Source organism: Dunckerocampus dactyliophorus, chromosome 2 (genome assembly GCF_027744805.1).
Source record: "Dunckerocampus dactyliophorus isolate RoL2022-P2 chromosome 2, RoL_Ddac_1.1, whole genome shotgun sequence".
NCBI classification, from domain to species: Eukaryota; Metazoa; Chordata; class Actinopteri; order Syngnathiformes; family Syngnathidae; genus Dunckerocampus; species Dunckerocampus dactyliophorus.
The window spans coordinates 7739581-7754706 of NC_072820.1; the positions used below are offsets into that span (position 1 = coordinate 7739581).

Below are 15126 nucleotides of genomic sequence, written 5' to 3' on the forward strand. Positions count from 1 at the left end.
ATCTGATGTGTTTTATGTATTTTTTTAATAAGCTGCCAGTGAATAAAAACAAAAAAACAAGCAAATAGCCCGGGAACCGGACTTTGGACACAGATGCTTTACACATATACTGCATATACTGTAGAACAAAGCTTCTAAAAGCAATACAAGTACAACTAAATTCATGACTAGATTGCACAGAAAATATCCAAATCGTTTCAGAAAACCAAGTGCAAAGCTAAAAGCTATTATTCCACCCCGAGATTAATGGACTAATAAAAATGTAACAATAACTAAACAGCCATGAAAATCTGCAGTTGAGATGAGGGCTCACCTTCTCCACTCTCTTCTTTGAGGTGTGTCAGAAGGCAGTGTGGTGGCAAGAAAGTCAAGTCAAACCAGAAATCGCTTAGATCAGTACAATATTATTATGTATTACCCATTATTGCAACAGGGTATGTGTATTTGTAGGGATGTCCGATATTGGCTTTTTTGACGATAACCGATATGCCGATATTGTCGAACTCTCAATTTCCAATTCGGATATCAACCAATACCAATAGCGATATGTGTAACATCACATATCTCCTGTTGTGGAAGGACTGGACTGAACAGGACTGGACTTATTACCTAATCATGTATTGTTATTACTATGTATTATTATTTATTATGTAGTATTGCACTAAAAATTTTACGTGATCTGTTCCGTATTTATTTATGCATTCTTATTCTATTTTTTTAACGCTCATGTCTTGCCCGGGGTTGTTTTATTCTGTGATTAAGTGATCAAATTAATTATGACATTTTTGCAGAGCTGCTAGAAATGTGAATTTCTCTTGGAGATTAATAAAGCATCTATCTATCTATCTACTTTTTTTGCGATATTGTCCAACTGTCAATTACTCCTTTCGTGGAATTAACACCATTGCCGCGAGTGGCTGCCTTTCAAGCAGCTCTGTTTGTTTATTCAAGCACATTTTTACATCATGAGAGCGACGTACGGCATTGGTGTGATTTTCTGTCCCACTGATATCGAGGCGGCAGAGCCAGGGCTAAGATGAAAAGTCAACCGGTTAGCAAGGAAGTGGAGATTCAAACCTTCTCTTATCATGGGATAAAATGTACATCCATACAGCATTTTTTTAAAAACGATTTTCATTATCGGGGAAAAAACAGATACTGATATCACATTTTTATGCCAATATTGGGCCGATAATATCTGACATCCCTAGTAATTTTCTCGATTGAATTCAATAGTGTTACTACTTTATTAAATTGCTGGCACTATTTTATTTATGGTTATTTAGCAGTCACACGCCATTTAAAAAAGCACGGAAAGTGAGTCAGCCACACGTAGGGTGTTCCTTTAAAAAATTTACTTTTTTTCTTCTTAAATAGAACTTTTTTCTCTTAATATTTTGACTTCATTCTCCTAAAATTCCTGTCGTTTTTACCACTTCTGTTGCTTTTTTTAATACATTATTTTCCAAATATTTCAATTTTCTTCTCGTAATTCTGACTTTATACCCATGACCACCCCACCCCCCGCACCCTAACATAATTTTCTCAAAATTACAATTTCTTTCTTTGTTTTGATTGTCTCTCATAATATTATGACTTAAGAAAAAAAAAACGTTTTTTTTTTTTATATTTCAACGTTAATGTTCATAAAATGACATTTGTCCTCATAATATGGACACCACTGCCTTTAGGGGACTCACGTGCATCAGTGAAAAGAAAAAGGAAATCCACGATTTACAAACAAGATACCTACAACACCCTGGAAAACCCACCCCGGAAGGAAGTCACAAGACCAACTGTATATTGCAGTCCAAAAGAAAAACACTCAAAGCAACAAAATAAGGAAGCACTCACACTAGAACACATTCACCAAAATGATCCTCAGGAGAACTGCATGCAGCCCGGAGGACCTTGGAGTTGGAGCGTGGAGCTGTTGACGTCAATAGGACCTGTTATGGCGCTGATAACTCATCCCATCCCCCCTGTCACAGGGCAGGACATGTTTAAGGTAAGTCAAACAAATAATGAAACAGCACAAGGGACGGAGACTATTCACTCGCCAGCAGGTGGCGCCGTAAGCACCTTGATAAATGCAGACACTCCAGAGCCTCAAATATATGTACATATACAAGCAGTTTAAAAGTGTTTCCTATATTCTCCCCTTACGTTTTGCTAATGTTTATCCTTTTGGGCGTTGGTCCCTGAAAACGCTGGTAATTTATTAAAAATGATTGCATGAGAGTACGGGTACATAGCTGGGGGATCAAAAATCTACCATTTTGGTGGCCGTCATGAAATGCATTAAAGTGCTTTAGGGATGTCCAATAATATCGGCCCACCAATACTATCGGCTCGATATCGGCATGAAAATGTCATATCGGTTGATATCGATATTGTTTTTTTCCTGTGATGAAAACCGGTAGTATAAAATTGCTCTATAAAGGCCTATGGGCTCTCGTACTTGCAGTCATCGAGGCATCCAGCGGCACCAATACGTGAAAACACTTGCCCACGTCCTACGTTATTCCTCGCAGTCGGAACTCGGCTTCGATATGTTGAAACCACGGGCATGTGTGTCCACGTCTGGCCGAGACATCACCTCCTTCCCCTCCGCGTGTGGGCAAGATGTCACCTCCTTCTGCTCGTCAGGCCGAGGACAAGCGGCCTCCAGCTCCTGTACAGGCTCCGTGGACCTGGCCATGCCAGCCTCCTTCATGTCTTGCACCCACTTTATGGCCACCCAAGCTGCTCTCCTGCATCTGTGGCACACGACCTGACCCACCTCCAGTCCTTTGACGGCCAAGCTTCCAACGGGATCCTCTTCCCGCTGGCGCCGCCTCTCATGCTGTCCTGGTGGTCCCCCACTGGGCGACCCCCAGCTCCTCTATGCATGCATTCCCTGCCGACTCCCAGAGTGGTCTTGCCAGTTCCACGAGGCTCACCGTCCCAGTTGGCCCCCGAAGGGGTCCCGCCCGTGACCGCGCACCGGTCCGCTCACCACCGATCCCTCTTTGACTTTGGACTTTTTAGGACATCTAGGAACCATCCTTGAGGGAGGGGGGTTACTATCACAATCTTGGTCGTTGCCTGCGTGACAGCTCATTTGTGCTACCTTTTCATGCCTTAGTTTCTGTTTGATGCCCTTATTTTGGAGTACTTTGCGTTTTGCCATCGTCTGTGTTTTTCTGCTTTGCTTTTCTCATTTCAATCACCTGCTGCCAATTTGAGTTACGCTTGTATTTAGTTCTGCCTCGCGTTCCCTTGTTTGTTGGAGCATTGTCATGTTCTGCTCTTGTGTGGATTCCTGCCGCTGCATAGCAGCTTTAATCATTAAAAGACTTTTACCTGCACTTTGGGGTCTCATCTCTCGCATCCAGGGGTCGGACTACAACACACAATGCCAAGACGTGACGTGTTTTTTTGACTGTCAATAAGTGACACTGAATTATATGCACACTACAAAATACAACTTATTTAGCCCTGGCATGAAACCCATACTGTTATTCTACCATGCCTAGAATAGTAACAAAAAATGTGGATTTACTTCTTGAAACTGACTCGAAACTGCCTAAAAAGACGAGTGACAGCAATCTATGTTTTGATAGCAATTTACGTCGAGAACACTCACGGGTGACACCGGCAACCAGGTGCAAAGAGGCAAAGCCATGAATGCACGCAAAGAAAGTGGCATATTCACAACAATAACAACATTCACTAATATTGTGCTGTGAGGAGTATGTTGGGTTTCACTGGCAGTGATATCCACTGACAGCTATCAGCTAGCTCTATACACACTGCACAGAGCTGAAGACGAGTGACAGTGATTGTTTAGCAGGCAATTTAGCATGAAAACCTATTCTTAATCTAAGATTCATAGCGATCCTGCAGTCAAATACGACCCTTTAGCTTTTTTGTTGCACGCTACAACCGATAGCACATTAGAACGCTCTAGATGCGCGGCTAATCAAGCCAGTAGCAAATCAACACTGCATTAGCCCAGCACTAGGCTGGCTACTATCGAGAATATTAGTAGAAGAAACTACTGCCACCTTGGCACACTTTTCCACGGTTGAACATCTTGTGGGTTTTTGAATCTGTGGGCCTGTATTGAAACATTTGTCCATCCAACTTTTCCAACGCATCTGATGAGGTGAATGTTATCTTTTGGATAAGTGAACAAGCTTACTCCATCTCCTCAGCGCTCCAGCAAAAGCCTTCAACACGAGCGGGCCATATAAATATATAACAGAAATTCATCATTATGTTGAAGTAAATGAAATCTAAGTTGCAGCTTTCCAACCTGCCATTTATTATTGGTGTCAAAGTGCAGCAGATATGAATTGAGGAGTGCTGGCATATGTGATAGTGGAGGGTGCAGGAGGCCAGTCAGTCTCCTCCTGCAGCTGCAGAGCCAAACGCTTGTATTTAGTCTTCAGGGTACGGTTTTTGCAACAAAAGATCCGGGAAAGGAAGGCTGAGCCCTGCTGCTCTTTCACCATCTGAAATTATGTTGGGAATGATTGAAGAGCACAAAGTTTGTCAGTGAATTGAAGAGCACACTTTGGCAGTAAAGTTGCCACAATCATCAGAATTTTGTAGCCTTCAAGTATTGCGAGAACATGCACTGACCACATCATTAGGTACACCCGCATAATGTAAAGTTATCTAGCATGTGGTTTTAGAAATATTATAATGCCCTGTTTTGACTGTCATGGAGTTTAACCCTTGGCAATGTCTATCCATGAAAAAACCTGTATATAAAGTACAGTATGTGGCCTGTGTGCCGGAATGATTCAAAATTAACTTTGTAAAAGTGCAATAAGAGAATAGGGGCTCCATTATTACCGTAATTTCCGGTGCCGCTACCTTTTTGTCAAACTTTGAACCCTGCAGCTTATATATCGGTGCAACTACTATGTGGTCATGTTCTAATCTCGTGTACTTCAGAACTACTACAAATGGTTTAAATATGTATTAACGCTATTAAACGTGAAGGGTTTTATATCTCATTTGTGTTCTTATTATATGCATATTAATCTGCTAAGCCGCTCACATCCATTTTATACAGGTAGTCACACAAAACACATAGTGTTCTCATGGCCTGCGCTCATTACCTCATCTACACATACCTCACAACTGATAAGCAGCTCAAGGAGAGTACTCAAACTACAGCAACATCCTGCTTACAGCAGCTGGTTGACCTTCACAACGAACAAAGGCCCACTTCTCACATCGGCGGGTGCCACCCCACTTTGCTGATTGGTCCTCAGGGACTACAACACCACACCTCCAGAGACATCTAATTGGTCCTCTGGGACTACAACACCACACCTTCAGCGGCATCTGATTGGCTCTCCAACATCTACAGTGACGGGCGCTGTCTTCTCCCATTGGCTGAGGATCAACATCCATTTGCATCTACAAATGTATAAAGGCCGGGCAGGGATAGTTAGCTGTGCTCTTCCTGTCTGACCCTGTATTAAGACCAACCTCTGTGTAGGCCTATAGGGAAAGACGCTAGGCCCGGAGCTCCGATTGTATTAGGTTTGTTTGTCAGGAATAAATATATCTATGGCTTGCTCAGAAAGTCTCATGTAGTATTTCTCCTCCGACTTCGACACCCACAAGGATCAGGGAATCCTTCAAACGCTATTACCAAGATAGTCCATCACAACGGCAAAAAAAGTTCAGGAAACAACCAATAAAGGCAGAGAAGCCACCTTTCTCTGCATTTGCTAACCCTGTCGCTCTAGTTCAGTGGAGGTATGGATGCACACGCTGCAGTTTACAGTGACCAACAACAAGCACAATTTATACTAAAGTCAAATATAAAACACTGTGGGATTTGGATTATTCAATTAACACCATAAATGTAGCGTTAAAATTGCAAGGCCTGTTATGCTGAATGAAAAGAAAAAGGGAAAGTAACATATAAAAGAGGGGACATATTGGAATTTGTGCAGCGATCATGTTGTCGACACATACTGGCATCCGCCGAGGGTTCTATGCATTATGATGACTCAAAGGTGGGCCATGGTATCCCTGGTCCCACTGTACCGTGGTTCTCATGAAGTCCAGAGTGATAACTCCAGCAGCCCATAAATAGTGTGTAAAATCCATCAATTCCCCGGGTGACCCTATGTAAAACTTCACGCAATGTACGTAGCGCCACAGGTATACTATACCAATAAATAGAAACACAGATACAATAAACCATACAAAACAAAACATAAATGCAGTGTTGTTCTCTTGGAGATGACTAAAGTTACTATCTATTCATCTAACTGCCAAAAAATAGGCAACTGGATGTAGACGTGTTCTTCTACTTTTTGTTTATGGCGGGTCGCAAACAACGTTTAGGTGCATACCGCCACCTACTGTACCGGAATGTAGACGCGGTGCCCAGGTGTAGACGCGTTCTTCTCCATACTGGTAGATTATGTCTCCCACCTTGTCCAGCTTTTTCTCTGCTGTGCCCCCTTGTTGTTCCAGGATTTTTATCAGATCATTGTTGACTGTTACCCACTCGCTCTTTTCAACAGCTTTTAGACCACTTCACGCTGATCTTATCCTCCTTGGGAGGTTTCTGTGGCTGGGTGGGTTCCTCCACCGGCATTCTTGTGCTTGTATTATCCTCATCAGTGACAGGGGTGCTGAAGCTCTGTGAACTTTGGTTTTCGTCCCATCGCTGTGCTTCGACTGATTTGACCGGTGGCTTCGTAGGAAGTACTGTTCAATGCGAGGCCCTTGTCTCTGCTCTCTCAAGCGCCCTCGCTTTCCTTGGTGGGTCCTCAACCCCATGAATGATGTCATCTTCTCCCAGCCACGAGTGCACACCTGAAGTGAATGTCCTGTTGCTGTTGTGGTTGACTCATGTGTCATGTCCTTGTTCGTAGTCGTATTCGCTTGTGGGTCTGTAACCGTGTCGTCAATCGTCGAGCCATCTTGCACCCGCGCTCTCGCAGGCTCTAGGGTTATGTTCCTTTGTTGACTTTTTGTAGCAGTGTTCGGGTATCTCCAATAAACTGAGACAGCGTTGGAGATTGGCTGGCTCTCAACTTAGACCGACCATATTGCTAGGAAGACTCAGCTGGAGCAACTTTGTTGCTGTACTAAGAAGTACTTGTAGGAGCTGGAAGAGTAGGCAGTTGAGGATCTGAAACAACACTGAGAAGAGCTCTGAGCCGGAGATCAGACTGGTTGGGGGAGGGTGTGGAACTAGCATCTTCCACGCAGGATTCAGGCTCACTGAACACCAAAACAAACCAATTGAGAATTGACATCCTTTCATATTTTACCAGTTTATAATTTCACTGATTGTATTAGTGCACTTTCATACTTTGCACTTTTTCTTCCTAAACGGAGGTTTGTACCACATAGAAATGTGCTTGATGCTACTGAGTTAAAGTATTACGATATCACCCAGATGACTGGTGAGTTTTGTTTGACTTTTGGGGCATATTTATTCAGAACATTTTAGGTGAACGCCAAATTGAACTTTATGTGTTCGACTTTGGAGGTTTCACTGTAATATCACTTTCTAATACACTTTTTTTTTTTTTACATTAAATATGAACATCAGTACAAATGTGTGGTTTGCACATACATACTCACCCCACAGTCATTGGCACCATCCCCACACATCCCAACAATGTAACTGCAAGGTTAAAAAAAATGCTATTATATTATGATGCAAAATCATATAAATATAGACATAGGTAATCAAAATAAATAAATAATCGGACTCAATGTTCTGCAGGACTTGCTCCAGCTGAGTCTTCTGGTCTGGAGCCATATGAGCAAACACAGTGGCTCTGAGGAGGAACTGCAGCGCCCCCATTGGGGGAGAGACATCCAGTCGTCATGCCAGGACACAGATACCTAACTACTGTAATGTATCTTAGTACCTTCTGAACAAGTTCTGGAAAGTGTTCAGCGATGACAGCCAAAGCCGGGCCACTCACAGCGAAGTGATAGCCTGGCCCCTCCTCGTCCTTTACCCCCTCCTCAGCAAACCTGATCTCAGCAGTCTGAGAGCAAACAGAGCAAAAGCAGGACATCAAGGAACATATGTTTTGATGCAAAAGTGTTGTTTGAAACATTTACTGGAAACTGTATTCATGCGGTTAGCAGTCATTGTGAAATATTGGGCTAGGGCAATTTCTTCAGCTTTGTAGTTGTAGAACACATTGTCCAAGCAAGGAAACAAAAGATGCATGACAATGTTATGATGGCAAACGCCGCACACGGCTCTTCACTGGATAAATGTGGAAACGGAGGCTGATTGCTGGAGAGAGGCAGAGTTTCTCTAACATTATTCAGTGTGGCTGGTGAACTCTTGGCGCATGACACTTCAGAACTTTAATATTTCTACAGTTGTTTTTATTTTTTACAAGGGACTTTGTGTTTTACCCGATTTTGTTGACATCCAGGTTGTCAGAGTAGCGCCATGTGATACGAGCAGGGTTCTGATTGTTTGGAGGCACAGCATCAACAATATTAACTTTCTCATGTGAACCATCCCACAGTCTCCAGCCACTGATATTGCTGTGTTGCTATTGTGAACACGTTGTCACCTAACAGCACACAAAAGCCAAGGAAACGTCAGACTTTAAAAACATGACAAGCAGTAAAGTGAGCAGGCAGTAATTTCTTTTATTTTGGTCACCTGTAAAATGGTATTGTAGCAGTTGGTGACAACGTAAGCTATTATCATGTTTGTCCAGCTTGTTAAAGTTTAGCAAATAACTTCATGTTTGATCTGAGTGGACAAATGTAATTGCTCATGTTGACAGTAAACTATGTAGGCAGTTTACAAAAAAAAAGGTTGTTTTCTGAGGTGTGATGCTTCCGTAATTGAGCAATAATTGTCTTAATGGATTGATGTACTGTATACTGGCTAAGGCTATATCAACACGAATACAGATTTTTTTAAGGACGCATATTTTTTCACCGTCGTGGTGAAGAGAGAACTGAGCGGGAAGGCAAAGCTGTCAATTTACCGGTCCATCTATGTTCCCACCCTCACCTATGGTCACGAGCTTTCAGTCGTGACCGAAAGAACGAGATTGTGGATAAAAGTGCCTGAAATGAGTTTCCTCCGTAGGCTGGCTGGACTCACCCGAAGAGATAGAATGAGGAGCTCAGTCATCCGGGAGGGACTCAGAGGAGAGCCGCTGCTCCTTCACATCGAGAGGAGCCAGTTGAGGTGGCTCGGGTATCTAGTCCGGATGCCTCCCGGACGCCCAGTCCGGAGAAGGCCCCGGGGCAGACCTAGGACACGCTGGAGGGATTATGTCCTACAGCTGGCTTTGGGAGTGCCTTGGTGTCCTCCCGGTGGAGCTGGAGGAGGTGGCCAGGGACTGGGAAGTCTGGGCTTCCCTACTGAGACTGTTGCCCCCGTGACCTGGACCCGGATAAGCTGAGGAAAATGGATGGATGGCATATTTTGCTGCTGCCGTTTTATTCTCTAAAAACGTCTACGCCGCTCTCACCGACGACTGCGATTTGGGATAAGACGTGACAAGTATGTCGTTATTCCGGAAGAATGGCGTGAGAATATTTGCATGGCAAGGAGATTGTGATTGCATTTAACAGAGCTGCTTCGTCCGCACATTGAAAGCTTCCCTGTTATATACAGTGGTGTGAAAAACTGCTAACCCCCCTCCTGATTTCTTTTTTTGCATGTTTGTCACACTTAAATGTTTCAGATCAAACAAATTTAAACATTAGTCAATGACAACACAACTGAATACAAAATGCAGGTTTTTTGGAATGAAGGTTTTTATTATTAAGGGAGAACAAAACATCCAAACCTACATGGCCCTGTGTGAAAAAGTGATAGCTCCCTAAACCTAATAACTGGTTGGGCCACGCTTAGCAGCAACAACTGCAATCAAGCATTTGCAATGACTTGCAATGAGCCTCTTACAGCGCTGTGGAGGAATTTTGGCCCACTCATCTTTGCAGAATTGTTGTCATTCTGTCGACCACTCTGCCACCTGAGCCATGCCGCCCCATATTAACTCTGATAAAAAGAAAGGCGAGGTGAGCTATTTGTGTTTTATTTATGTGCCGGGCAACATTTATTGTATTGTATTGTATTTGTACTTTATTTATCCCACAGCGGGGAAATTCACTTGTTACAGCAGCAAGCAAGATACACAAGTAAAGAATACAGTGTAAAGAATACGTATTGACTACAACATGGTTCAGGTGGTGCAGGTGTTGTAGAGCCTGACAGCGGTCGGTATGAAGGACCTGCGGAACCTCTCCTTCTTACACCGTGGGTGTAAGTCTGCTGCACCCACTTTAAACTGTACCACTCAAACAGTGAAGTTATCTTCCCGCTATTTTGTGCTAAATTGTCATTAAATAGGAGGCAAGTGTTCTGAATTAAGAGCTATAAAAATAAAATAGAGTTGAAGAGTTGGGAAGCAAATATTCTTTTAACCTTTGGTGACCTCCTCAAAATCAGCCACAGGTTGAGACCCCTGGAATACAGTGTTAAAGAATACTGCAATAACATTTATTTCTTTGCCATTTTAACACATTGTTTTCCCCTCAACCCTATGTGATATCTATCTCTATTGACTAACAGCACTATATTTATATTTCAAGTACGTAGGTAAAATAAACCACGGCCATTTCTTGGTGCAGCACTTTGACTTCAGCAAACAGTTTGGTCAAACTGGACAAAGAAAATATAACATTTGCTTGTTTACAACAAAACTTCTTCTGATATGAGGCTGAGCGCTTCCATAAACCATAAAAGTAACATCTGCAGTTTTGCATTCGCAGTGGTGTGTTCATGTAATTGTGCAATAAGCGGGTGAATGGGTGCACAATTTACGTAATGCTTTGAACTTTATCCCAAAAATGTGTGCTCAATTTGGGACTGCTTTGTGCCAAAATACATAAACAAGTATTGAAATAAACACAGGATTAAATATTTGTTTGTGAAATTCAAACAAATGGCCAGTCTAAGAACCTTTTTAAGACACTGTTTTAAGGTACAGTGTCCCCACATACAGTTGAAATATTCAGTTTTAACAACTGATCTGCTCCTATGAAAAGGAAAGTGATAACAGCATAAGCAGACTTCCTCCTCCCCGGTGTGCAAAATAACATAATTTTTCTCTTTTTTAATCACTGTTTTAATTCTCGTAATATCTTTTTATTACTGCATTTCACGTGTGTTCTGTGTACAGTATGAGTGACTAACATACGTGTGGGATCAGACTTACTCCAATCCAATCCAATCCAATCCACTTTATTGATATAGCACATTTTATAAACACTGTTTCCAAAGCGCTGCACAGACTAGCAAAACCATAAATAATAAGTAAATAAAGGAATGTAAATGTAAATAATAAATAAAAATTACGACAATAAAAACTAAAAGATCAAATAGAAACAAAGAAACGTACAACAATAAAATATAAAATATTTAAAACAAGAAATCGAAACAATAAAAACCAAAAGTCCAAGAAGTAGGTAAAAAATAAATAAGAAAATTTAATTTAAAAAAAATAAAATAAATAGAACTAATAAAAACTTTAAAAAAAATAATAAAAGACACAGAGGACCACACGACTCACGCCGAGTTAAAAGCCAGAGAATAAAAGTGGGTTTTAAGACGAGACTTAAAGTTTTCAATTGTGGGGGCCATTTTTACATGAGGGTGGAGAGTGTTCCACAGCTTTCGGCCGACAACAGAAAAGGCCCGGTCTCCCCTGGTCTTAAGTCTGGTCTTAGGCACCACCAGTTGGAGCTGGCCTTCAGACCTCAAAGTGCGCGCTGGAGTGTAAATTTGGATGAGGTCTGAGATCTACTGAGGGGCCAGCCCATTCAAAGCTTTAAAAACAAACAATAAAATCTTAAAATCAATTCTAAAACGCACAGGCAACCAGTGCAGGGAAGCTAAAATTGGGGTAATATGCTCCCTCTTTTTGGTTGCTGTTAAAAGCCGTGCTGCAGAGTTCTGGACTAACTGTAAGCGAGAGAGTAATTAATGGCTTATTCCAGAGTAAAGGGCATTACAGTAGTCCAGACGTGACGAGATAAAAGCGTGCATGGCTTGTTCGAAATGTTGCAATGATAAAAATGATTTGACTTTGGATAAAAGCCGAAGATGATAAAAACAAGATTTTACAACGGCATTGATTTGTTTAGTAAGTTTAAAATTACTATCAATGATGACGCCAAGGCTGGTGGCTGTGGGACTGACATGGTTTTTCATGGGACCCAAGTCCAAGTGGGGGTCATTATTATTAAGGACGATAACTTCTGTCTTCCCCTCATTGAGCTTTAAAAATTTTTGAGCCAACCAGACCTTGACGTCACTAAAACACTCAAGAAGGGGAGTCAGGGGGGCATGGTCATTTCTTGTAATTGGTAAATAGATCTGGCAGTCATCTGCATAAAAGTGATAGGAGATGCCTATCACTTTTTTTAAAAACTAAAACTAAACTTACATCACAGTCTAGGAACGGAAGTTCAGACGTAGCCCGAGGACCACCTGTAGAGCATATCCACCTTGGCTACACTGCACTATAATTAACATTCAAGTATAAACTATATTGTTCCCGCTTGCTGGGTTTAGAAAACAAATAATGTGGCCTCCAGAAATCATTTAAGAACCATAGGCAGTTACGAATATCTATTCATGGATGAATGCATACCGACTGAGGCTCTGGACTTCATGCCAGTAGAGTTTGGACTCCAGTTGGTGATGTGCCAGTGCAATAACCTTGAAACCCTGCCGGGTGCAAGTCTCCAGAGTCTCTGTGAAACTCTGTGGGACTGCGGAGACAAACAGATGCAAAGTATGTCGGTCTTTTGTGAGCTGGTGATTTCAGTGACACTTCTTAAAACAGGGGTGTCAAACTCGTGCCATGGAGGGCTGAGACACTGCAGGTTTTCTTTCCAGCCGGTCATTAAAGCAGGTGATTTTAATGATCAACACCATCAGTTTGAGGGAGGAGCTCATCAATTAAATCACCTGCTGAAGAAACTGGTTGGAGAGAAAACCTGCAGCGTCTCGGCCCTCAAGGGCACGAGTTTGACACGTGTCTTAAAAGATAGATGAAATACAGTGGTGTTAAAAAGTGTTTCCACCCCCATCCTGATTTCTTTTTTGCATGTTTTTGCCGCGGCCCAGAAAAAAGGTGCAATATGGAGCCAATGAGGGATAGCGCCTTTAAAAACAAAGAAGGGATTCCCCCGCCCAAAAAGTAACCTCACCTTTTCTCCCTTCTGCAACACTCCACTCCACCCCCACCCTCTCTGGGTGTTGTTTGCCAACAAGAGTAATGTAAAAGTGATGTTAAGTGTTCATTTGTCCATTTCACTTGTCAGCTATAATGATCCTGCTTTGTTTTCTTCACATAAAACTATAATTATTGTCTATAAAATGTATTTGTGTTCATATTTTTGGGTGTCTTAAACGGATTAATTGGATTTACATTATTTCCTACGGGAAAAATGACCACAGGAAAGTGAAATGACCTATTAGGTTGTTGTTGACCACTCCATTGAGTATGATTAGAACCCGGTCTTGCATCTTTGCTCTGTCACATTTTACTGGCAAAAGTTTCATTTTAAAATTGCAGAAGGACAATATCGTTGACAGATGTTCCTCATTAAGAACATAGTTTTATACAATTACATCATACTGCTCATGTAATTGTCATATTTTTTTATTTTTACTATGATCACAATCAAACTGTCACCCTTTCAGCCTCACCAGCAATCCTGATAAAATTTGAAAAATCTTCAAAAGGTTATTCCTTTGTTGTGCTTTACAGGATGCTCTTCAATAACAAACATATATCGTCTTGGGCTGAATTAGAGAGGATGAATAGTTTCGTTTTTTAAACAAACAAAATGGACGCCCTCTAGAGGTTAGGACACAGAAGCACCTTTGGCCATTGCTTTTAATTTCTCATTGTCCACACTTTGGTTAGAGGCCAAATCCACACATGCATGCAGTTTTCTCGTTTAGCTTTTTCCGTTGCCAACAAGAACACAAAAACCTGCAGGGAATGATAACAAATATAAATATACAATACTGTATATAAATACAAATACGTTCCCGATTTGCTGGAAGTGACCAAAGTGACAATTTGTTAACAAATACAGGTTAAGGCACAGCTGCCTGCGAATGTATGGCCTACAATAATTATTGTAAATTCGTTTATTCCCTTTCATTTTTAACTTGAGGAAAATTCAGCAACTTTTGCAACTGCGGTATAAGTCAAATTAAAACTGGTGGCTACTATTCAGCCAAGCACCAATCCACAGTATGAGCTAAAATTGAACTATTTGAATCACACACAATTCTGGGCAGATACACATATTTTTTTAAATGGTTGAAGTGATGCAACTTTGACCATCACATCTTACCACCACTATTCTCATTGTGTGTTTGATATGTATGCATGTGCTTCCTTTTACGTCAACATCCATTTGAGACGACAAAAGGTTTAGTGACAGACTTTGCGATTGGGTAGAACGGTTTAGCAAACCCGTGCATAACACACATTTTGTATATTTACTCATGTTAGAGGTGACTTCTTCTGTACGAACACAAATGTGTTCTTCACTTGTCATATCATATCCAATTATGTTACAAGATTCAAGATTCAAGAGAGGTTTATTGTCATGTGCATAGTAAAACAGCAGTTATACCATGCAATGAAAATCTTATTCTGTTCATTCTCCCAAGAAAAGAAAGAAAACAAATGAAAGAATAAGAACATAAGAAACATAAACACATAAACATATATACCAATAAATTAAGCAACAACAACAGAAGAGACATTAATACAAGTAAATAATACAAATAAATAAATAAATAAATAAAGTGCTATGAGTGTGTGCGTGTGTTGCGTGCGGCGTGTGCGAGTGCTTCGTTGAGGAGCCTGATGGCCTGTGGGTAAAAGCTGTTTGCCAGCCTTGTGGTCCTGGACTTCAAACTCCTGTAGCGTCTGCCTGACGGTAGGAGTGTGAATAATGAGTGTTGTGGATGTGTGCTGTCCTTGATGAGGTTGTGTGTTCTTCGTAGGACTCTAGTTTTATAAATGTCTTGCAGTGAGGGGAGGGCTGCCCCAACAATGTTCTGTG

The 15126-nt window shown here is 41.5% G+C and overlaps 2 protein-coding genes across 10 annotated transcripts in view; one reads left to right on the forward strand and one right to left on the reverse strand.

Annotated features, from left to right (window-relative positions):
* Positions 1 to 15126, reverse strand: part of LOC129170587 (polyamine-transporting ATPase 13A3-like) — a 48971-nt gene that overhangs the window by 32900 nt on the left and 945 nt on the right. For 5 of the 8 annotated variants that reach the window (XR_008566654.1, XR_008566652.1, XM_054758354.1 and 2 more), the window contains 3 exons: positions 12684 to 12804; positions 7908 to 8030; positions 1855 to 7825 (listed from right to left, as the gene is read on the reverse strand). The gene's annotated coding sequence lies outside the window, so the exon portion shown is untranslated. The remainder of the gene's footprint in view (positions 1 to 1854; positions 7826 to 7907; positions 8031 to 12683; positions 12805 to 15126) is intronic. The other 3 variants (XR_008566651.1, XR_008566650.1, XR_008566653.1) reach the window with 3 other exon arrangements.
* LOC129170653 (uncharacterized) lies at positions 1823 to 3372 on the forward strand. 2 transcript variants are annotated; one of them, XM_054758399.1, is made up of 2 exons: positions 1823 to 2008; positions 2468 to 3372. In XM_054758399.1, exons 1-2 carry the CDS (start codon positions 1895 to 1897, stop codon positions 3050 to 3052), a joined length of 699 nt encoding a protein of 232 aa, XP_054614374.1. In that variant the 5' UTR covers positions 1823 to 1894; the 3' UTR covers positions 3053 to 3372. The 2 variants fall into 2 exon arrangements, with proteins under 2 accessions (XP_054614374.1, XP_054614384.1); XM_054758409.1 differs by having other exon boundaries at positions 2535 to 3372.